Below are 25,124 nucleotides of genomic sequence, written 5' to 3' on the forward strand. Positions count from 1 at the left end.
GATTCTTCAACTGGACCAGCATCAGCTCATGGGCCCTAAATTCCTGCTCTGCTGCTCTATCTCACCCTCTCTCTGTTCTTTTCACCCTCTCTTTTCCTCAAGGTCATCTGCCATCATCTTGGAAATCAGCAAACATTACCGCTTTACACAAAAAGGTGCAAAAACAGATCCTTGCAACTAGAGACCAATCAGCCTGCTCCCAATAATCAGCAAGGTCATGGAATCCATAATCGCTTCCGACATCAAATACTTCCTCTTGTCCAATGGCTTGATCTCGGATCATCAATTTGGATTCAAACCAGGTCATTTTACTCTGGACATCCTGCTTCTGCTGTCTCAACAATGGATGGAGGTCCTCAACACGAAACAGGAAATCAGAGCTGTCTCCCTTGACATATCACGTGCCTTCGATACGGTCTGGCACCCCGCTCTGCTCACCAAACTCTCCTCCTATGTTATCCATGGAAATCTCCACGCATTGCTGGTAGACTTCCTCTCCTGTCATAGTCAACATGTGGCCCGGAATGGAATTCTCTCATCTCCTCTTCTGGTCAAACAATTCCAACAAAACAAACTGGTCAAACAAGTGGAACACGTCTTTCAATCCTGACAAATCTCACACTCTCACTTTGTCTCTCCAAAAAGACCGTCTGGACAACTTACCCATCTACTTTCTGAACAATCCTCTTGAAGAAGTTCTGTCACTCAAGCTTTTGGGGTCTCACTATCTGCCATGATCTTTCCTGGGAAAACCACATTTCCAAGCTGTCCTCCGAAGTCAGTCGCAAACTGGGCATCCTCCGTCGTGCAAAGTCCTTTCTTGGCACTTCTGAGCTCCTCACCACAAACAAGGCTTTCATCCACAGCTCAATGGAATACTGCTCTCCCCTCTGGGCTGGTGCTCCTGCCTCACACCTAGCTCGGCTTCACACGTTTGAAACCAAAGCTTTCAGAATCATTGGTTTCTCCCATGGTGAAGCTGATTCTGAGGGCCTTTCTCTCTCTCACCACAGACAGGTTGGTGGTCTTTCTGTCTTCTACTGACTCCTCTCTGGCCTTGCTCCCCCTGCTTTGTCTGTGCTCTGCCCCTAAATATTCCTGCAGGATGCACAAGATCTGCTGGCAACCCTCTTCTGGTGAAACTGCCAAAATCAAGGCTCTCTGCTCACCTTCACTCTTTCATTCCTCTTTTTTCCCGACTTTGGAACAAACTCTCACACTCTCTTCAATACCTCTCCTCCCTCCAGGTCTTTAAAACAGCTGTTCACCACCATCTCTTATCTTCCCCCATCCAAAACCTTGATCTTTTCTACTCCCGTTAATTCACCCCAGATCCACCTCTTTCAATCCCCAACTTCTTTCCTGAAATTCCTCATAGTGAAATTCCTAGTAGTGTTCATTTGCTTCATACCGTGTACCCTCCCTCATCCCCAGCTCTCCCCATTCCACAGATCTACCAACATCCCTGTTCTCTACTGTTGTTGTGCTTGTGTACTTCCCTCTCCCTCCCCCTCTTGTTTCCCACTCCCTTCATTGTTTGTTTTATGTGCCTGTGCATCTTTTCATGTTCAATGTGTTAGCTCTTACATGAGCCTCGATTCTGTATACAAAAAAAAAAATCTAATAAAAAAAAAACCAAATAAAGTCAAATAAAATCAAATAAATAAATCTATAGTTTAAGTATGCTCAAATCAAATCAAATCAAATATCAAATCAAATTTTTAAAAATCAAATTTTAAAAATCATATAAAATGAAATATAAAAATCTATAGTTTAACTACGCTCAAATCAAATCAAATTGAATAAAACATCAAATCAAATCAAATAAAAATAAAATAAAATCAAATCAAAAAAAATCAAAAATAAATAAATAAAATAAAATAAAATATAAAAATCCATAGTTTAAGTGTGCTCAAATTAAATCAAATCAAATATCCAATCAAATCAAATCAAATACCAAATCAAATTTAAAAAATCAAATATAAAAATCTATAGTTTAAGTACGCTCAAATAAAGGGAAATTTTGTTGGTGAGGGAGGGATGGAAAAATGGAGAAACCAATTTGAGAATGGAAGGAGAGAGTAAGAAAAAGAGAAAGGAAGTTTTGAGGAGATAAGGGTAACAAGGTTATGGATATTTGACCTTATGAGGTATGAGGCCTTAGTGCAAGAGGCCTTATCGATTGCGAACATGGAGCTCCAAAATGTTGCTTTTTGTAGGTAATAAATAGATATCCCGTAATTCCGATTGAAAAATAAATCAAATAAATGGAATGAGACCTTGTAAGATGACAGAACAGTCACAGCCTTTTCGTTTCATGGGTTCCACCATGCAATCAGCGCGAAACCAACCAAAGATAGGAATAGACAGGTATCCAAATGGAATAAGAAAAAAAAAGTGAGAGTGCACTGGAACTCAGGGAAGTGGACTTAGTCAATATGAGGCATGAGCAGCATGAAGAAACAATGAGGCCGTTTCTCAGACGAAACCATCCTGGCAATGTGATCTAGCCTAGCCTATTGCAAGGCCGCGTCCAAGAAATCTTGAACTCATCTCTGATTGTTTAAAGCTGATTTGCAAGCCAATTACAATGTAGAGTAAAGTCAGCCGTGGCCATGAAAATAAAATTTTATTTGAAGTAAATAAAGCTTAATTTGAAATAAATGAAATTATATTTGAAATTGATGAAATTTTATTTGAAATTAATAAATTTTTATTTGAGAAAAATTAAATAAAAGGCTGTGCCTAGTTGGCAATCAATAAATCTTGAGAAACCTGTTGTTGTATTTCCCTCTATCTCCCCCTCTTGTCTCCCGCTCCCCCTTTTTTTTTTTTTGCATACAAGATCGAGGCTCCTGTAAGAGCTAACATTAATCAGAAAAAGAGAAACTGACACATAAAACATAAGATAATGGGAGCGGGAGACAAGATGGGGGAGAGAGAGGGAAGCACACAAGTACAACATTTGAGAGCAGGGACATTGGGAGATCTGTGGGAGGGAGAGGGCCTTTATTATATGTTCAACGTGTTTGCTCTTACACGAGCCTCGACTTAGTATACAAAACAACAAAAAAAGACCTATTGCCTGTAAAAACATGTCCATTGAGGTAACAGGTATATATATCTCACCCTTGATATTGGCCGGATTGTCAATGCTGAAGTCGCCGTTCCAAACTACGGAGAAATTTACGGCCAAGTCCCCGACGTCCTCTTCGTAAGCGTACTGTCGGGATAGGAAGTGAGTAGTGGAAGGATGATTGGAGGGGGGAGATCAGTGTGTTGAGGAGAAATCTCGGGGGCAGAGCACACGCCAAATAAAACTGTCAGCCTCGCTAATAGCATATTCTAAGTTACAACGACCTCAAAGGCTTTCAGGAATGCTTGTTCATGTAACCGGGCAAAGAAAAATATTTCTTTAGTTCCTGTGCATATTGAGAATTGTGCCAAGCAGCTGTGCCGGGTCCCCAAATGCATGGAATCATAATGGAGCCTTGTGTTTTCTAACAAGGATGCGATTGCGGCCTGTCATGTTGATCCAGACCAGCTACAGGCCTGGGCGGCCTTCTCTCACGCTTCTTTCAGGCCAAAGCTCTCGTCTGAATTCAGCGTCTGCTGATTTCACAAGCATTGTTATTCCCAGAGGCCAGACGTAAGCTGTGTCAGGAAATAAATTGGCAAAAAAGAAAACAAAACAAAGAAATTAAGCACACTATCTCCCATTTACCTTTTTCCTTTGCAACTCCATTCAGCCGAGAAAATCCACAAAATGGTTTGCAGCTAAAAACCCGCTAACTGGAAGGGATCGACACAGGCTCAGCCATTTTGCCTAGGCCTTCAAGCTGCTTTCCCCTTGCAGACCATCGGGAACACAATGGCGGCCGGCCAAATCTCTCACGCTTCATTCCCCAGGGCTGCGTTTCATGAAGGTGGGTGCGTGAGACGCCATGGGAATCTGGAGCAGTAGAGGAACTGGAATTTATAGACATGGTGAGCCCGGCATTGTGCGATGTGGCTCGGAGCCGGTTCCTGTGGCTTTTATCCCCGTCCCGGGTGTGGTTGAGAGTGTGTTGGTGTGCCTCGATAAATGTGTCCGACCTATGACCCTTGAATGAAACTTTGATTTCATGCAACTGCACAGCTATTTGTTTCTTAAACCGAGTAACCAATCATTACAAAATTAATGGCATTAAATCTTACATGGCTTTTAACCTCATCAATTAGCCCAACAAGTAAAAAACAAATCAATTACTCATCATTACACATCAATTGCTAATCAGTTAATAAAATAAAATAAAATGTAAACATCAGCATGTCAGGTGAACCCCTAATGACTGGAAGAATAATTTCACACTGAAGAAGAATCAATGACCTCCTGAACCTGCAATTAAAATACCAAACTTATTTATTGATAATGATTCAACCATAGAATCAAATATGCACACACTATTACTTCCTGTATCAGAACACTTGTGCGGCAATTCATTCAATTTCAGGTACGCATATTTGACATATTGCACCAAAATCTGATCTGATCAGTCAAAGGCTCAATTATCTCAATACCTCAGGAGGCCGTTGTGTGAAATCAGGGGCCAACACTGGACCTAATGAGGCAAATTTGGAATTTGGCCTTGGCTCAAAATCCTGCGCAAGTTCACATGAAGGACACCGAGCAATACTCATCACTTCCATTTTTTACAAGGCATAACGAGTTCTGCGTGTATTCTGGAAGGTCACATACTCCACGATGCAGCACATTATTTTAGTCCAAAAACACATCGACTTCAGACCAATGGGATTCTACTGGAAATTCAATCCAGAACTTTTCTGGAATGTAAACATCAGCATGTCAGGTGAACCCCTAATGACTGGAATAATAATTTCACACTGAAGAAGAATTCAGCCGAGAATGTGAGAGAATGTGAGCGAGAATGTGAGCTCAGATGTGAGAAGATTAGAAACTGTGTTTTCCTGTAGCCAACAACATCAAAATTTAATTGGTAAATGGAATGCAGAGCAGTTTCCATGTTTGCACAATCAAAACACAATGACCTCCTTTATGTATGCTGTAGATAATTGGAGTAGTGCCTCAGGTGGTGAAAATATTGCTCAGGACAGCTCAGCCCAGATATATATAGATATATATATATATATATATATATATATATATATATATATATATATATATATATATATATATATATATATATATCGTTACGTGCTCCTCCCCAAACCCCCTGGTCACGGTGTACCTCCGAGCCCCGAGAGGAGTCACGGCAGAAAAATGTGTTATTCTGTATGTCAAAGATCAACGGTGAAGCCACACCAATTGTTACAAACAAACAAGTATTGTATTAAGATCACACAAGAATAACAGTACAACAACAATAGTAATCAATTGAAAAAAAAAAATAACCACCTTTAGAGGCCATTTTTCGCCGCAAAGCGGGGGTTGGCCTTTTCGGGAACCGTGGTTGTTGTTGTTTTTTGGTCCCCCTTTTGAAGCAATGTTTTACGGCCGGATGCCCTTCCTGACGCCAACCCTTTTTGCCGCCTTTAACGACAAACAGGGAATTACCAGTGAACTGGTACTCAATTAGCCGACCTCGGAAGGATGACAGGCTGAGTCAACCCCCCTGGCGTTAATTCAGCGATCGACCGGGATTCGAACCCAGGATCCTAGGATCTTAAGCCGGCACCCTAGCCGCTAGCCCAACACCAGGGTTAATCAATTGTACAACCAACAATAGTAATCAATTGTACAACCAATATATATTTCCTATGATGGTACCATCAGGTTCGTACAATATAACTCACTGTGCTCCAAGGGAGCGAAAAGAAGAAGATTCCCAATGTCTCTAATCCCGGATTCAAGCCAAAGTTGATTCCGGCTTAAAGCCAAAGTCGATCCGCTCCAGCGATCGTTAGAACAATGTCCAATCGAGACCAGAATCCCGTTGGGTTGGCAGTTACAGTCCTGCTGCCAAAGCTGCGCAAAGGCGCCCTCGAGGCGACTGGGAAATCACACCCTCGGGTATGGACGTTTCACGGCTCCAAATACACACACACACACACACACACACACACACACACACACACACACACACACACACACACACACACACACCAGATCAACGTCTGAATGTGGTGAAAATGGTCGAAGCGAGATGAAACCTTGAGTGAAGCGCAAGTCCTGCGCGAGGTAAAAATGGCCGACGGCCCGTTCTCGTGGCGGAACGGCACGACGATGATTCTCCTCGGAATCAACCGCCAAAACCTGACACGCAGGTTGATCTGTCACAGCGATAACAACTCTGTCGCAAGAATCCCTTTCCCGGGAAACCCGAAGTTCGCTAGTGACCTCCGTTCGTCCACGTTTGCTCCAGACCTCGAAGCAGCTAGGCTTCTTCCCCGACTCACTCGCTCCGCCTTCTTTTCCTCCTCTTCCTCTTCCTCGTTGTCCGGTTCTGGTTTCATTTAAAACATCGACTTTTTTACCTTTTGAAAATAGTAACCTCTATCTCCCTTAAACGACAACAATAATAGTACATGGAATCAAAAATGTTTTCAGTGGATGAAAACCACAACAACGGAAGTGACGAATCCGTAACAATATATATATATATATATATATATATATATATATATATATATATATATATATATATATATATATATTGAAATGATATTGAAATGATATTTCAATTATATGCATGAAACCCCAGCTGGACAGTCATGAACTTAGAGGTAAGATTAATTGTTGCTATGAAATACAAAATTCTGACAAAAGTCAATGTTAACCTTTTATATATGCAGACAAATAAATGGAAACACCTGGGTGAATGAGGGACACCAAACAACGACTTCCACCTAGGTGTGGCCCATGTGCTAATTAAGCAAATAACATCACAGCATGCTTAGGGTCATGTATAAAAATGCTGCATAGGCCTGGTTGCTATAATTATGGCTAGCCTGGCTGCAAGGGGAGATCCCCAATGCCCCCATACACAGAGCATGTGTGTTCGCTCAATGGTTTGATGAGCATGACACTGATGCTATCCATATTTCATGCATGACCTTCTCAGTCATCACATCTGAATCCAATTGATCATTTATGGGATATTCTGGAACAACACCTGAGACAGCGTTTTCCACCTTCATCAAACAGGTGTGAGTTTATTGACTTTCTTGTGGAAGACTGGTGCCGAATCTCCCCCCCCCCCCCCCCCCATCCATACATACATACATATGGGCAATTCCACGAGAAACGGTCCGCAGAAGTCAAATTTTAAATTTGACTGAAAAAGATCATGTTATGTACCACATGAAAGCTGAAAACATGTACTTTCAGATAATATCAAGATCACTGAGTTAGCTTGCTCTGTTGGCTTACATCACTCGTTGCAATTAATGAAGTCATTCTACTGAAAAGCGCAGTAAAATTGGCCCTCGGTAATGCAAAGAACTATTAATTAATTTGTCTCTCAATTCATTGGTATGAAGTCAACAAATGCTATCCCATCAGAAGCTACCTGTATGAAGATTATTTCAAAACCAATTGAAAAAAATATGAGTTGTCCTTCTATGCTTAATTAACACTCAAATTAGGAGTCAGATGTCACTCCGTGACGAAAATTTGACATTTGTTTACTTTTCTCTTTAACTGGTGGATGAAAAACCAAATAAATCCAGGGTCATTAAGAAATTATACCACCCAATCATTGTACAGTATAATTTATTTTTTTTATCTACAAAAAATAAATTAAAAAGAAAACTTGTCACTCCGTAACGTTACGGAGTGACTCATTCTGTCAAACAATTGATAACTCAGCCTGAAAAAAGGTGGCGGCAGAGTAGCTGTCCCAGAATTCATTGCGTGCCAGATTTTCCTTCCGTATGACAAGTTTCAAGTTTATCCGTGGTCATCTTGAGCGGTTTTGAAATCGGTTTACATCCAGCAATCGGTGAGTACAAACTACACCTCTGTTGTCACCTGCGGATATGCATCGTAAGAGGAAAACTAGACAAATCACCGCGCCACTGCGGACCACCAACTTTGCAGTGGACAAGCTGAGTGAAGCCGCTTACAACCTCTACTGTCAGTTTTTGTGGCCTAAAACATTTCATGATCTTTTAGAATTTAGATGATTCATAGAAGGGTACGGTGCAATTCATATGGATAATTTGTCGATGCATTCATATTACAGAAAGGATGCCATTGACTGCTGCCGAGCGACAAAAGCGTTTTCGAGACAGGCACAAGGAAAAATGCAGGGAGCTGGATGCGAAACGCAAGAGAGAGGCGCGTGCTCCTAATGTTGCGAAGGCAAGGGAAAGTGAATGTGCACGTCAGCGGAGATGTCGTGCGAAGGGCAAAAACACTGTGAGTCCTGTTCCAACTTCTCGGTCTCCTGCCTACAAGAACAGCTCCAGCATAGGCAAGGCTGTTAAACGAGCTCGAGAGGCCCTCCCGAAATCACCGGAGAAATGCAAAGCTGTTATCAGACGGCTTGCTGTCGGAAACGAACCTACCCGACATGAAGTTGACACGGAAAGCAAGTATGCTCCTGAGCACAAAGTTCCTGCCGATGTTAGTGATGCTGTTAAGAAAATTTATGAGCAGCCCGATATTTCATGGATGTCGCCAGGGAAGAAAGACTTTGTGGTCATTAAGACTGGGAAACGGAAGGACAAGGTTCAAAAGAGTTTCCTAATGAGGACAATATGAGAGGCATACAGTTTGTTTTGTGAGAAATATCCAAACATCAAGATCGGCTTCTTCAAATTCGCAGCACTTCGTCCAGCCAATGTATGCCTCAATTCAAAGTTTCCGCACAATGTCTGCTTCTGTAGATATCATGAAAATATGCGCCTCTTAATGGAGGCCTTGTCATCTCATGTGCCTGGACTTTCGACCAACTTTCGTGAATTCCTTGGAAGCATTGTATGTGATCAGGATTCGGACAACTGCATGACAGGAAAATGTCAGGAATGCCATACCAAGTTTTCCAAAGTATATTCTGTCGACGACGAAACAGCTAACCTGCCGCTGAAGTGGTTTCAGTGGGAGACAATTGAGCAGCGGGCCACAAAAGTAGCTAAAGATGGGACTGTTCACGATGCCCTGCATGAGATATGCAAACAACTTCCATACTTCAGCTTGCACTCATTCATCAAGAGGAAGCAGAGCTACTTCTTTGAAGATAGAAGGAAGGCAGTTGATGGTGATCGCGTTGTCGTCCAGGTCGATTTTGCGGAGAACTATGCTGCGATAGAACAGAATGAAATCCAGAGTGCTCGTTGGAGCCACGTCCAAGTCACTCTATTCACAGTGTGTGCCTGGATTGATGTTAATGTTACCGAGTCTTTCGTTATTGTTAGCGATGACCTCCAGCATGGCAAATATGCTGTTCATACCTTCCTGTCCAATATCATCACCACACTGATATCACGCGACCCCAGGATTAGGGCGATTGATTTTTTTCAGATGGGGGCAGCCAGTCAATTTAAACAGAAATTCTTGTTTTCCGATCTAACATTCCTTCAAGAATTGTACAAGATTCAATTATCCTGGAATTTCTTTGCCACATCTCACGGTAAGGGCGCTGTTGATGGCATAGGAGGTGAGGTAAAGAGGAGAGTTTGGTTGGCAAATCTGGCTGGGGATCCTGTATCTGATGCAGAATCCTTCTTCCGCGTAGCAGCGGCACAGTGCAAAAAGATCGAAGTTTTATTCATCGCAGCAGGAGACATTCAGAAGTGCCAGTCGCAATTGGACGAGCGCTGGCAGTTAGTGACGTCGCTTCCGAAAACACACCAAACACACTGTGTGAAACCTGTGAGGAAATATGTTGTGAGCGCCTCTATGTACTCAACAGCGGAACAATTTGAATTGGTGAGTCTTCACCCCAAGTGCCATGTATCATTCTTGGAATGTCAAAATACTGCCAGTCCAGCACCCGCTGAGCGCCCCAGGTCAGACAGTCAACCCCAAGTGCACCCTGGTGATTTTGTGACTGTGCAGTATGTCACAAAAAAAATCTAAGAAGTTGTTTGTTGGCCAGGTGACTCAGATAGTAGATGATGGTTGTTTGGAAGTATCATTTTTGCGAAAAGCGGGCCTATCTGATTTGGCATATACATTCCCAGAGGTGGAAGATAAATCCTGGATTGATTCCAACCAAGTCGTCAGATTCCTCTTCAGCCATCCCTCGACCATCGCAATCATTATGTATTTGCTGAATGTCCTTTGGGAAAGGGAACCTTTTGCAGGGCAGTCATGTGAAGTTTTGTGATGTGGCCAACTGATAAATTCCAAACTTTGTTTTGTTTCTGGTCATCCACTCGTAAATTGTTCTCAATTTCTTTTGTCTATTTCTTGACTTTTGCATATGTTTATTGTATATTTTCTCAGTTCAGATTTTTATTTTTATTATTTTCTAAAGTGTTAGATGTTTAAACACCAGCAAGTCAGCTGGGTTCAGAATGAAAGTCTGGCGTAATCTAGAAATGATTTGGTGCTTTGGGGGAAATCTCAAAATTGACTCGTCACTCTGTAACGGGATTTTTCGTCACTCCGTAACGTCGTGGAATTGCCTATATACATATATATATATATAGCGAGCAGGGCGAGGCTGCACAAGCCGACATATATCCATAAATATATATTGTCGCGCGGACCCTTCCGGTTAAGACCAGGGACCGCGGATGGACCAGAACAGATTTACTGGAGGCGACGAACAAACACGGATTTTGCACGGAAACACGGAAGTGGAAGCTGTGGTAAAAGCGCTTACCTTCAGCGAACCGACGGCAGGTTCGATCCTGCAGGGAATTAATGAACTCACGAACGCTGAATTAGAATGTACAAAAATAAAGATTTATTCACGGCACCCGATAACAAGGAATGCGATGGTAATCAAATAATGGGCCTAAATTGGGATCCCAAACACCTCACTTCAGAAACGAGACACAGGAATGAATTAATAAAAGAAAACCGTTCGTTATGTAATGTAGAATGTGGTGCGTCTTAACTGTCCGTCATCTTGTCCCCACGCGGCTCCAAGCTCCGCTGCACACCACGAGGTCCATCGCTCCAGCACCACAGCACCGCGAAGGCCCGAGCCAACGCCCTCTCCGTTCGCACACGAGGTCCCGCCTGTTCACAGCACCGAGCCCCGCTCCTGCACAAGCACTGAGCACCGCTCCAAGCACAAGCACCGAGCACCGCTCCAAGCACCATGCAGATGGCGAGCCAACGACCATCAGGACCTCTCAAGACCAAGAAGAAGCGCAAGAGCTTCAAACACGTCGAGACAGCCAGAGAGCACAAGGGCTAGAGCTGCTGAAATGTCATGCAGCGCACTTTTATCACCTGGGCGGTGACGTCAGCCTTGGCGTGCCACCAACCAGCGCCTTCCACCAAACCTCCCAGCTCCTTCCCTCCAATCACAAGCCTCCTGGGCATGTTGCTATGCAAGTTCATGATGCGACCGGTGGCAGCCAACATCGGCGGTGTCCTGGCCTGGCTTCCTGTCCGTTTTCTTCCAGTCATTGTCAGGGAAGGGAATTTAATTAATGTGTGCAATAAAGGGCCTATATAAGTGTCTACAGGTGAGCATTGCCATAAGGGACAAAGGTTTGATTACCAGGTGTGACACACATGGGCTGTTATCTTTAATCGCTAACACTACCTAGCACACGAATATCCTGGTATGTTCACAGGTATACTCCTTAACCGACAAACCGGACTAACATATAACTTATTACAGGTAGATTCCCTATCGCGACAGACGAAGCATGTTACCTATTCAGATCTACCTGGCTCTAGGTATTGCTCTACCCCACCGACATAACTATGTGTGTATATATATATATATATATATATATAAGTATATATATATATATATATATATATATATATATATATATATATATATATATATATATATATATATATATATATATATACATACATACATACATACATACATACATACATAAATACATCCATACATCCATACATCCATACATCCATATATATATATATATATATATATATATATATATATATATATATATATATATATATGTATATATATATATATATATATATATATATATGTATATATATATATATAATATATATAGATATATATATATATATATATATATATATATATATATATATATATATATATATATATATATATATATATATATATATATATATAGATGCAGCAAGCACAGCCGTATATATATATATATATGTATATATATATATATATATATATGTATATATATATATATACACATCCATACATCCATATATATATATATATATATATATATATATATATTTATATATATATATATATATATATATATATATAATCGTTAGATTAAATAAGACGCGGACGTAGCTTCAGGACGTCGATCTTTAATTGTCGACCAAGCTTTCGACCAACAAAGGTCGTCTTCTGAGTCAGCCCCAAGTTCAACGGAATGCCCACTTCTGCCACATTAATTCTGCCCACTTCCGTTGAACTTGGGGCTGACTCAGAAGAAGACCTTTGTTGGTCGAAAGCTTGGTCGACAATTAAAGATCGACGTCCTGAAGCTACGTCCGCGTCTTATTTAATCTAACGATTATATATTCAATACAAATGAGACGCCCTGCTCGTACTTTGGAGTTTCTACTATTTCTTACAGTTATATATATATATATATATATATATATATATATATACATACATACATACAGACTTGGCATTTAATATGGAATATTTTTTTTGTGGGGGTGAACTTACTTTTCAAGATGTCTTAGAACCAAAAGTTCATTGGAATTATGTTGAAATTATTCTAGATTTTGTTAATGTGACCTTTAAAAGAAACAAAAACCACATTTGACATTTCGAAACAAATAAATTGATCCTTGAAAGTGATGTAAACTGATATCGAACTCAATTCGTGGACAGTACTGTGTTAAACTTCTGTACGTTTTCCAGAAGTATCTCTTTATTTTGCACATTAGCCCAAATTTTTTTTAACAAAAACAAAAGTTAAATTACGACTGGGATTACGGACAGTAAAATTACAGTTCAGTACTTCGTGTAACCCCCACGAGCACTCAGGAGAGCACATACACGTTGAGGCATGCTGTTCACGAGATTTTCCAAGGTTTGGACAGGAATCGCGTGCCATGCAGTGACAATAGCCTGCTGCAATTCACGCACAGAGGTCGGCTGCTGGTCCAAGTGGTCGATTTGACGCATTAATTCTGCCCACAAGTTCTCTATCGGATTCATATCCGGGGACATGGTAGGCCACTCCATATGCTCTACACCACTGTCAGCAAGAAAGTGTAAGATCATGCGAGCACGATGAGGCCGTGCATTGTCATCTTGGAAGACAAAGTTTCCTCGAAAGGCTGCACGAGCAAATGGAAGCAATGTTTCTTCCAGAATGGCCCTGTACTTGAACTGGTTCAGGTTTCCATTCAGAACAACCAGGTCAGTTTTGCCCCCTGCATGAAAAGCAGCCCAAACGGTCACCCCACCACCTCCAGCTTGGACTCTTGGCACTATACAATCTTTGTTGTAGGCTTCATGCACTTGTCTGCGCACTCGGACGCAGTCATCTTGACGATAGACCAGAAATCTAGACTCGTCACTGAAGATCACATGTTTCCAGTGTCCTGGCTGCCATTGACGGTGCTCTCTGTCCCACTGCAATCGGCGCTGGCGGTGTTGTCTGGTCAGGCGTGGCTTTCTCAGGGCATGCCTGGCACGATAGCCTGCTTGAACCAGTCGTTGGTTGACTAGCCTTCTGGATACTGGCACATTTGTCAGTTGCTGGCACTCAGCCCTAAGCCGATTAGCTGACTTGGTAACGGCCATTGCGGACTAACCGGTGCAGCTGGCGATCATCCCTCCTTCTGGTTCTGCGGGGACGTCCTGGCCTCGGTATTGGAGTAGGGACACCCCTCTGAGCATTTCGTTTCAGGATCTTTGACACCTGACCTTGAGTGATGCCATACTGCCGAGCAATAGCACGCTGTTTCATGCCGTAATTTCGTAAAGCCACCACTCCATGACAAACAGCATTGTCGAGTTGACGGACCATCTCCAGAGGAAGCGGCAATAACTTTTGGAGACGTGCAGCAGTTGTTTTCCACTAATACAGAACGCAGCAACCCTTGTATACCCGACTGTGAAGCCAATCATCAAATGCACCTGTCCGTACATTTTGCCACGCCACCTGTGATATAATCCTGTTGTTGACTTCTTGCTGCGACAGACAATCAGTGACATGGTTCTTTTAACAAATAAATCACCAAAGTGTAAAAGAAACTCACAAGATTGATATACTGAGTTAATAAAGTAAAACCCAAGTCAAGAAAAAAAAATTTCCATATTAAATGCCAAGTCTGTATATATAATATATATATATATATATTATATATATATATATATATATATATATATATATATATATACTGAAACGCAAAAGAAACTTACCACCTTTGAAACCTTTAAATATCAACAATAACACTGCGTGTAGTAAATGTGTGAACTTATTTGTGGACAATAGTGTCCTCACTGTCAGACAAAACGGTCATGGATGGTCACTTGAACCTTCAATGGTCACTTCATAGCACAGCTGTTGAACAGCCGTTTTGACTGTCAGTGATTAGCCAAGGGGTACGGGATGATTTTAATGAGCTGCACGTGATGTCTTGATATTGGCTTTAAAAAGGCCAGTGCAAAATGGGCATTTTGACCAAAAAATTTGACCATTTTGACCAACTTCAAAAAGACCGAAAACGCAAAAGAAACATCACTTGTTTGAAATGTAATAAAATTGTAACAGTTCAAAAATAAAACAAACCAACAATTGATAATTGAAACATTGGCATTTTATTGATGACATGTCAAGTTTTTGACCAAGATACACCATCTCATCAGTTTGTTCTACAGTACAGAACAGCACAGGGTGCAATGTCAGTCCCCTTTCAATAGCGTGTGTGGCCACCATTGTTTTGGATACAGGCAGTGAGTGCATCGTCGGCGTATACTGCCTACCAGTCTTTGGATGGATTGCTGCTGGATTCTGTCCCACTCAGTCCTCAATGTCTGAAGCAGCTCTGCCCATGTCCTGGCCCTGCCAACTACGCGTCTCCCAAGCTCATCCCACAGGTGCTCTATGGGATTCAGGTCAGGGGAGAACGCAGGCCACTGCATGGTGTTGATGTTCTCGCCTTGGAGAAATGCAGTGGTAAAGCGAGCAGCATGGGGACGAGCGTTGTCATGCTGAAGGGTTCTCAGTTCTGGGTGGTCTAGCAGGAATGGCAGCAGATGAGGTCGCAGGATGTTATCCACATACCGCTGGGTGTTGAGATTCCCATCCACAACCACCAGTGGCGTCCTGTACCGGCCTGATATGGCGGCCCACACCATCACACTTGGGCCACCCCACCTGTTGGCTTGAAGCACGCAACAATCGGCATATCGCTCGCCAGTTCTTCTCCAGACACGCTCACGCCCATCAGGACTGTCCACACAGAACCTTGACTCATCGCTGAAAGCGACCTCGTTCCACTGCGCCAAGGTCCACGGCTGATGCTGCTGGCACCATCTCTGTCGGTTGCGGCGATGGGCAGCCATCATCACGGGGCCTCTGTATGGTCTTCTGGCAGTCAGACCATAGTCATGCAGTCGTCTTCGTGCAGTATCATTGGAGATCCATGGTTTGCATGCCCCGGAGTTTCTGCCGCAGTGCGGGATGCTGGACGGAATCGATCCCGCAGGTGACTTCGGACCATCTGCCTGTCCTGCCTTGCAGTGGTGACTCTTGGCCTCCCTGATCGAGGTCTGTCATCTGCAGAGTTGTGGAGGGTGTCTCTGTCCACCAGGGCCGATATCGTCTGGTGTGAACAGCCAAGGCGACGTGCCACCTCACGGTAGCTCAGTCCGCCTTGCAGCATGCCCAGGGCACGCTGCCGTTTATCCCTTGACAATCGTGGCATGTTGATTGAAATGCCCATTTTGCACTGGCCTTTTTAAAGCCAATATCAAGACATCACGTGCAGCTCATTAAAATCATCCCGTACCCCTTGGCTAATCACTGACAGTCAAAACGGCTGTTCAACAGCTGTGCTATGAAGTGACCATTGAAGGTTCAAGTGACCATCCGTGACCGTTTTGTCTGACAGTGAGGACACTATTGTCCACAAATAAGTTCACACATTTACTACACGCAGTGTTATTGTTGATATTTAAAGGTTTCAAAGGTGGTAAGTTTCTTTTGCGTTTCAGTATATATATATATATATATATATATATATATATATATTTATATGTATATATATTATATATATATATATATATATAATAATTAAATTATTTAATTTCCCCTATGCCTGGTGGATTATGCCTCAAATGCCTCAAATGCCTCAAATGGCATATCACCCCCAGTAAGCTGGTAATCATTTTGCCAAAAATTAAATAATTCTCATATCGGAATCCATATGCAGATCTTCACCAAAATCGAATCGATTCTTCCTTATCACACACCCAACCTCTCCACCATATTTCGTCGAAATCCGTCCATAAGCTTTTGAGATATCCTGATTACAAATAGACAGACAGACAAATAGACACACAGGGGTGAAAACATAGCCTCCGCCTCCCGACTGTGGCGGAGGTAATCCAGTGCCCTTGTACTATTATCATTGAGGGGGGTGTGTGTGGCTAATTACCTTGTTAAGTTAGCATCCTTACCTATAATAGTCTGTTTTTCTCTCGTGAAGACAGCAGCAAGCACAGCCGTAATTGGGTTCGGCAGGCACAGGCACACTGGGCGCCTTGTTGATCCTACCTCGGGCTGGCTTGATTGGCAGGTGGTGTTGTCTGCCACAGTACAGTGTTCCAAGTAGGCTTGATCGTGCCTAACATCAGGGTGGGAGGGGGGATGGGCTAGCTGAGAAGAGCCAGACATGATGCACGTGCTCTCTCACCCATCCCCCTCTCTCTCCCCCACAACCGAGAACAACGCCTTCCTTGTATTCCCGCTTCCTTCTCTGCCGTGCTGTGGAGAACTTGTGGCATGAGCAACTTGGGTATCTTCACCATCTTCTTCCATAAATACACCAGTGTCATAGGCTGACGAAAGTGCTGCAGGCGTAACAAGCACTTTACGCCTTCCCACTCATCTCTTCCCTCAGCACAGCACAAACAGTGTACAGTGCAGGAAGAGAGTGTGGCTAGCGCAATACAAGTTAAGCAAAAGCCACACGTTCCGAGTGTCTGAAGTCCAAACCAAATGTGGTTAGGCGGGCCAGAGGGAATCTCTTCATTAGCCGGATGCGGCCCACTAGCCGTAGTTTGCTGACCCCTACCCTAATTATAAGGTATGCACTGTAACACTGGCTTGTGACTGCCCAATGTTTGTCATCAATAAATGTTTACAACTTATTACCACTTACTGTACATCATCCATAAATGATACAAGCCCACAGACACTTCTCGAATCGTACCGCCATAAAACCGTGAAGCACCAGCTCCATGAGTGAGCGATCATGATCGTGCAAGATTACGTGACGTCCCATTGTATTGGATCACATGACCCGCCATGAGCAGAGTGAGGCTGCACAAGCCGACATTTATTTGCACTTAAGGATATTTTGTGATTCGTTCCTGGATATTTGTTTCGAGTTACATCAGTTTGCCAAATTTCAGCTTTCTAGCACACCGAGAAAGTACTAAACATTAATATCCTTAAGTGAGCCATTGGTTAGGAAGAGCTTTATATACATGACACACACACACACACACACACACACACACACACGCACACGCACGCACACACACATGCACACACACACGCACACCAAAATCAGTTCACATTTCAAAATCAGACAATAACTATATCTGATCCTTGTCAAATTTCTCATTTCACATCCTCGCATGAAAAAATGTATGCCATGTCACAGTAAATGCAACCAAATGAAATGGTGTAGTTTCTGCCGAAACATAGTTGGGTCCATGATTGGCTGTGAAAATATAGTGCCATTTCTTGCCAAACCAATCATGGAACAACATTCCCCCATCATCCGACAGCAGGATTGGGGTTTTCTTTCCTCAAGCACGATAGTATCATGAAATTGAGTTGCTATTCATGCTACGTTTATGACATGTCATAAGTTGCTATCAATGGAGCACGTGGAGGAGAGGAATAACCATTCCTTGCATGACATGTGGTGCATAGGGGTTCCAAAACAGTTTCATTGGCTAAGAAGTCCAACCCCAGACGGGTCACCACTCCGACTCAGGATACTCAAATGGAGTATTACCCCAGTAATGTGGTACTCATTTTACCGACCTCTGAAAGATGACAGGCTGAGTCAACCCCATCTGTTGTTATTTCACCGGCATGACATGGTCTCAAACTCAAGACCCCAAGATCTTAATCCAGCCACCTTAACCGCTAAGCCAACACCAGGCATAGGGGAGAGAAAGAGAGAGTCATTATTGAGGCAATCTTCGAGTTGACTGTTTAAAATTTTAAGGTTTGTCCCATGATAACATCATCACACCAAAACACAAGTCAATCATTCGAAGAGCACCTTCGTTGAACAAAGGATGGGACTTAACTCACTGCGGGACAAAGAATAAGTAGTGTATATAAAATGCATGAGCATCACTTCAACATGTCAGAGCTTGTCAAATGGCTTTTAAAAAATGAAATCCAAAGAGAAGAGTCTCACTTATTCATTGAATTGTGAGGGCTTATTCGTAACACAAGTACAACGTACATGGTAAGAGGTCAACAGGAGATTTACGGATTTGCAGGGAATATTCCAGAACATCAGTGAAAGAAGCTACTAGAAATATATGTGAGACTTGATTCAATATTCATCAATAACCATTAGAACCCTCAGCAGAAGTCCGCTGGGTTGGGTGTGTGTGTGTGTGTGTGTGTGTGTTTTACAAATAAATCAAATAACAGACTAAACTGTATTATTCGTGGCAACATGTGGAGAGAATCACAATAAGACAAGCTCATTCTCCTCTACACAATCAATCATCTCAGCATGCAAAGGAAGCAAAACATTAAGCGGTGTACATTTTGTTGGTTTCAAGTGACTGATGAAATGCTTGAGAAACTCATAATATCAAGCGTTCATCCTGATATTCAGTATACATATACAGTGCCGAAAGAAAGTCTACACCCCCTTTCAAAATTTTCACCTTTTGATGCCTTATAGCCTGGAATTAAAATGCATTAAATCAGTCTTTTCCACCTTTATTTACACAACGTAACCCACAACTTCCAAGTGAAAAACAAATTCTACAAATTTCAGAAAACTATTTAAAAATACAAAACTAGAATTTCTTGGTTGGATAAGTGTCCACCCCCCCCCCTGAGTTAATACTTGGTGGAAGCACCTTGACAGCAATTACAGCTGTGAGTCTGTTGAGATAGGTCTGTACCAACTTTGCACACCTTGATTGGGAAATATTTGCCCATTCTTCTGTACAAAACTGTCCAAGCTCAGTCAAGGTACCTGGGGAGTGTTGATGGACAGCAATTTTCAAGTGATGCCACAGATTTTCGATTGGATTTAGGTCGAGGCTCTAACTAGGCCACAGGGCAGCAAGTTTTGCTCCAGGATTCTTCTCTATCCATTTTCCCGTCTATCCTGACAAGTGCCATAGTCCCTGCTCAAGAGAAACATCCCTATAACATGATACTGCCACCACGATGCTTCCACAGTATGGATGGTCTTCTTTGGGTGATGTGCTGTGTTGGGTTTGCACCAAATGTAACATTTTTCAGTTAGGCCAAAAAATTCATCTTGGTTTTGTCAGACCACAAAACTTTTTGCCACATGCAATCAGAATCTCCAGAGTGGTTTTTTGAATACCTCAAACGGGACATAAGGTGCGCATTTTTGAGTAATGGCTTCCTTCTTGCTACCCGACCATACAGGCCAGACTCGTGGAGTGCTTGGGATATTGTTGTCACATGCACACAATGACCAGTCTTTGCCATACAAGCCTGTAGCTCTTTCAAATTTGCCATTGGCCTCTGGGTGACCTCTGATCAGTCTCCTCCTTGCTTGGTCATCTAGTTTGGAGGGACAGCCTGATCTATGCAGGGTCTTGGTGGTACCATATGCCTTCTACTTCTTATTGATTGTCTTGACAGTGCTCCAAGGGATACTCAAGACATTTGAAATATTTTTTATACCCATATCCTGATATGTGCCTTTCCCCAACTTTATCCTGGAGGTATTTTAGAAGCGCCTTGGTGCTCATGGTTGAGGCTTTGGTGTGAAATGTACTACCCAGCAGAGGAAACCTGCAGGAACAGCTGATTTGATTCTGAAATAATCAGAATCACTACAATTTAACACAGGTGGAGGCCAATTAACTTGGTGTGTGATTTTGAAGGTGATTGGTTACATCTGAGCTAATGCACAACTGCTATTATAAGGAGGGTGGATGCTTATCCAAACAAGGTATTCTAGTTTTGTATTTTTTATTAAGAATTTGGTTTTTTACCTTGAAGTTGTGGTTTACGAGTGTAAATAAAGGTTATGGCTGCGGGGTTTGGGTCTCCTATGACGGGGTTCGCCTCCGTTCCCTCCCGAACTTACCGGACCTGAGGCTGCCATGCATGAATAACTTCGCACTTCAGCAGGTTGCAAACCAGGATGACGAATGCCAATTGGTCCGTCGCACGATAACAGGGTCCGCACCATCTGACACAGTTTACCTGTACCAAGTGATGGTTCCAATCGGGGAACGTACCCTCCGGTGGTGTACCACTTTTGTTCCTGGATGGATATTTGAACGGCCGAGCAATTGTTTGGTAACTGCCGGGCTGATGCTATGAGCCGATTAACCGGGGACAGATAACCTCCCATTCGCTAGGTGCGAGCAATGGCGCCAGACCAATGAAAGAAAGGACACTCACGGACAGTTAGAAAGGAAACGTTCAACGATTCGATATATTTACAAATATGTACAGTTGAACTTGAAAATAGTAAAGAAGAAGGGACCTTGGTGCTCATGGTGCCTTGGTGCCTTATGATAATCACGACAAATGAAACACGACCAACAAGGGCACCCATGAGCCATGACACATTCACGTGGGAGGGGGAGGGTAAAACGAACATTGCATTCCTGTTACCAAATGGTTACAATGTTACTCGATGCTTGTGGAATATATGATGCTCCTTCTGGCTTCTCCTCACGACGACCTTTGTCTTGACGTCGCCACCGAGCACCACGAGCAGGTAGAGGCGATCCCCAGCACAAACTTGTGCAGGTAAAAGCAATCCCCAGCATGAACTTGAGCAGGCAAAAAGCATCAGGAACCGTCAGAGTGTGTGCGTCGGGAACTGTTCAGGGAAAGGCCAGGGACACATGGAGAGTGAGTACGCCGTGGACTCGTGCAGAAAAAGAGTCCGTCATGGCCTCGTGCAGAAAGAGAGAGTCCAGTCCAGCAGCAGAGAGCACAAAGTCCATGGCCTTTCTGTCAGGCACTGGCGAGGGTGGGGGCTATTCAAGGGTTTCTTGGGCCCTCATTAGCTCCACCCCACCCCCACAAGCCCGCTCGAAGGGACTTTTACTGTGACGATCTTTGGCGAAGGGAATTTTACTATGACGCTTGGATGGTTTGCCTTTGAGCCTGTGTGCATTGCCTGGCAAATTATCCCCTTATGAGTGGATGGCCTCACTTTCCATCTCCAATGCATGACATACTAACCAAAACAAGGGGAAGGGACTAAGATAATGTTCTGCTATGAAATAACTATTCTAAGGGACCTGTATGGTAGTTGTCATTCCTGCGTAGCGGTTTCCCAAAACCACAACGTGTGTGTGTGTGTATATATATATATATATATATATATATATATATATATATGTGTGTGTGTGTGTGTGTGTCTGAATGAATACATGTGTGTATTAATTAAAATTGTTCCTGGCTGCTCCCAGAACTGTTTTGTGTACTACAGACAGGTTAATGTATGGCAGGCATTTCCTGTTGGCCAGGATTCCAGCAGCAATAGATGGTGTAGTACTTGCTTCCTGGTACCCACGACAGTAATGGGGTTCGTTCGATATATCTCTACTCTTTCTTTCTTTTTTCTTCTCTCTTTCTTTTTCTTCTCTCTTTCTTTTTCTGCTCTCTTTCTCTTTCTGCTCTCTTTCTCTCTCTCTCTCTCTCTCTCTCTCTCTCTCTCTCTCTCTCTCTCTCTCTCTCTCTTCTCTCTCTTTCTCTCTCTTTCTCTCTCTCTCTGTCTCTGTCTCTGTCTCTGTCTCTGTCTCTCTCTCTCTCTCTCTCTCTCTCTCTCTCTCTCTCTCTCTCTCTCTCTCTCTCTCTCTCTCTCTCTCTCTCTCACACACAGACACACACACACACACACACACACACACACACACACACACACACACACACACACACACACACACATACAGTCATGTGAAAAAAGTAAGTACACCCCATGTAAAGTTTTGACGATTTCAACATACAGCTATTTGATCTTCATTTCAACAATATTGATAGATAAAGGTGATGTAATATAACAAATATCATGTAACATTTACATTTTGCAGTCCATTGTATTATTTAAATAAACATAAATGCAAATTTCGCATGTGGAAAAAGTAAGTACACCCCTACATTTATCACTACTTCAAATACCTAAAATTAGAATCAGGTGCACCAGCTCAGGTGCAAATGATTAGAACATCGTCCGAGAGGATCTTGGAGGAACCTGTCTTCTTTAAACCTGAGACATTTAGTTTGGTTTGCTCTTTTTTGTTGTTGAAGTGTGCGGCGTCACCATGCCTAGATCAAAAGAGCTCTCTGATGCCTTCAGAAAGAAGGTTATAGATGCCTATGAGTCTGGGAAGGGATTTAAAAAGATCTCCAAACAATTTGAAATCAATCATTCGACTGTCCAGAAGATCATCCACAAGTGGAGAAGATTCCAAAAAACTGCCAACTTGTTCAGGCCAGGCCGCCCCAGCAAGTTCAGCCCGAGAGCAGACCGCAACATGCTGAAAGAAGTCTCTAAGAACCCCAGAATGTCATCACGGGACCTACAGGTAGCTCTTGCCACTGTTGATGTCAAAGTGCACGAGTCTACCATTAGAAAGAGGCTGCATAAATTTGATCTACATGGGAGGTGTGCCAGGAGGAAACCTTTGCTGTCCAGAAAGAACGTCAGGGCAAGACTAAAGTTTGCCAATGAACACCGAGGCAAAGACGAGCACTTCTGGACCAATGTGCTCTGGATAGATGTGTCAAAGGTAGAGGTATTTGGCCACAGTACCAGAAGACATGTTTGGTGACAACCAAAGACAGCATTTGACCACAAGAACCTGATACCAACTGCAAAGCATGGTGGTAGAAATATTATGGTTTGGGGCAGCTTTGCTGCATCAGGGCCTGGGCAGCTCACCATCACAGAATCCACTATGAATTCTTCATTGCACCAGAGGGTGCTTGAGGATAATGTGAGGCCATCTGTCAGAAAGTTGAAGCTCAACCGAAGGTGAACCTTGCAACATGACAATGACCCTAAACGTACCAGTAAATCCACCAAAGAATTTTTTTTTTTTGAATGGCTGAAAAGAAAGAAATGGAGGGTTCTGGAATGGCCAAGTCAAATCCCGGATCGAAATCCCATCGAGATGTTATGGGGGGATTTGAAACGAGCTGTGCATGCAAGAAACCCCTCAAACATCGCACAGCTGAAAGAATTCTGCATGGAGGAGTGGGCAAAAATTTCTCCCAGTCGATGTCAGGGACTGGTAGACAGTTATAAGAAACGCCTACTTGAGGTTGTTTCTGCCAAAGGGGGCAATACCACCTATTAGAGCCAACGGAGTACTTACTTTTTCCACATGCGAAATTTGCATTTATGTTTATTTAAATTATACAATGAACTACAAAATGTAAATGTTTCATGATATTTGTTATATTATATCACCTTTATCTATCAATATTGTTGAAATGAAGATCAAATAGCTGTATGTTGAAATATGTTGAAAAAGTCAAAACTTTACATGGGGTGTACTTACTTTTTCACGTGACTGTATAATATATGTATGTAGATATTTATATATCGGAAAATATATGAAAATATATATGAAGGCAAGAACAGGTCCAAGCGCAAGACGGCAAGAAGGGATGAGAGGCAGAGGTGAAGAGAGAAAATGTCCGCCGCTCCAAATCCCTTGTCCGGGCCGCTCTGACGTCATCCGGGCCATCCGGGCCAAAATTACCAATTTTCGAGTCCCCTCCCACCAGTCGTGCGATCCGCCCACCAAACCCTCGGGGTCAATCCATCGCACGGTGGGTGTGGCCTCAGCCTGCCTTGCACGATGTTTGCCTGCCATGGCACCGTAGTACGCGGCCGCTTCCTGTCAGTCTTTTCGGTCAGTCATTGTGGCGGCAGGGGAATTAATTAATGTGGTGCACTAATGGATATAGCTAATGTACGTGATTTGCTGCCATACGGGACAAAGGAATGATCACCATGTCTGACACACAGGGGAATTAGCTTAGTCCCTATTCTACCTATCACCCGAGCATCCTTATATGATCACAGGTACACACTTGATCCGCCAAACCGGGCTAACAGAACTTATTACATCAAGATTCCCTATCGCGACAGACGAAGCATGATAGCTATTCAGATCTACCTAAATCTATATATGCCCCTACCCCAAAATTCATAACAATATGCATACATATACTTATGCTCACATCTGGGGTCTGCCTAGCAGGCACGTAAGACATCGGGCATTATAAAGCTCGCAGTTATTCGGCCATTATAAAGCATCGGCCATTATAGAGATGAAGCTTTCACACGAATTGCCTTCTCCTTCTTCCGTATGTAGCATCACATTTACATCACATTACGTACACATCACATTCAACACACTAATAGGCTGGCCCACAAGTATGCTCTGAGCTTATATATCTGTCCCATACTCATCCTAATAGTATGGCAAATACATGGAACCTGAGCAGATTGTACAAACGCTTGCGTTACGTTTGTCATGTTCTGCAAAGGCAAGCACATGAGCATGGACTATCTAGTG

General features: G+C 42.9%; 1 protein-coding gene across 1 annotated transcript in view; it reads right to left on the reverse strand.

The window, feature by feature from the left end:
* The window catches only part of LOC137436886 (plexin-A1), a 427,871-nt gene that overhangs the window by 146,861 nt on the left and 255,886 nt on the right, over positions 1-25,124 (reverse strand). The window contains 1 exon segment of the mRNA XM_068131094.2: positions 3,130-3,223. Coding sequence (XP_067987195.2) covers positions 3,130-3,223 — 94 coding nt within the window.

This window comes from Myxine glutinosa, chromosome 11 (genome assembly GCF_964187855.1).
Source record: "Myxine glutinosa chromosome 11, kmMyxGlut1.1, whole genome shotgun sequence".
NCBI classification, from domain to species: domain Eukaryota; kingdom Metazoa; phylum Chordata; class Myxini; order Myxiniformes; family Myxinidae; genus Myxine; species Myxine glutinosa.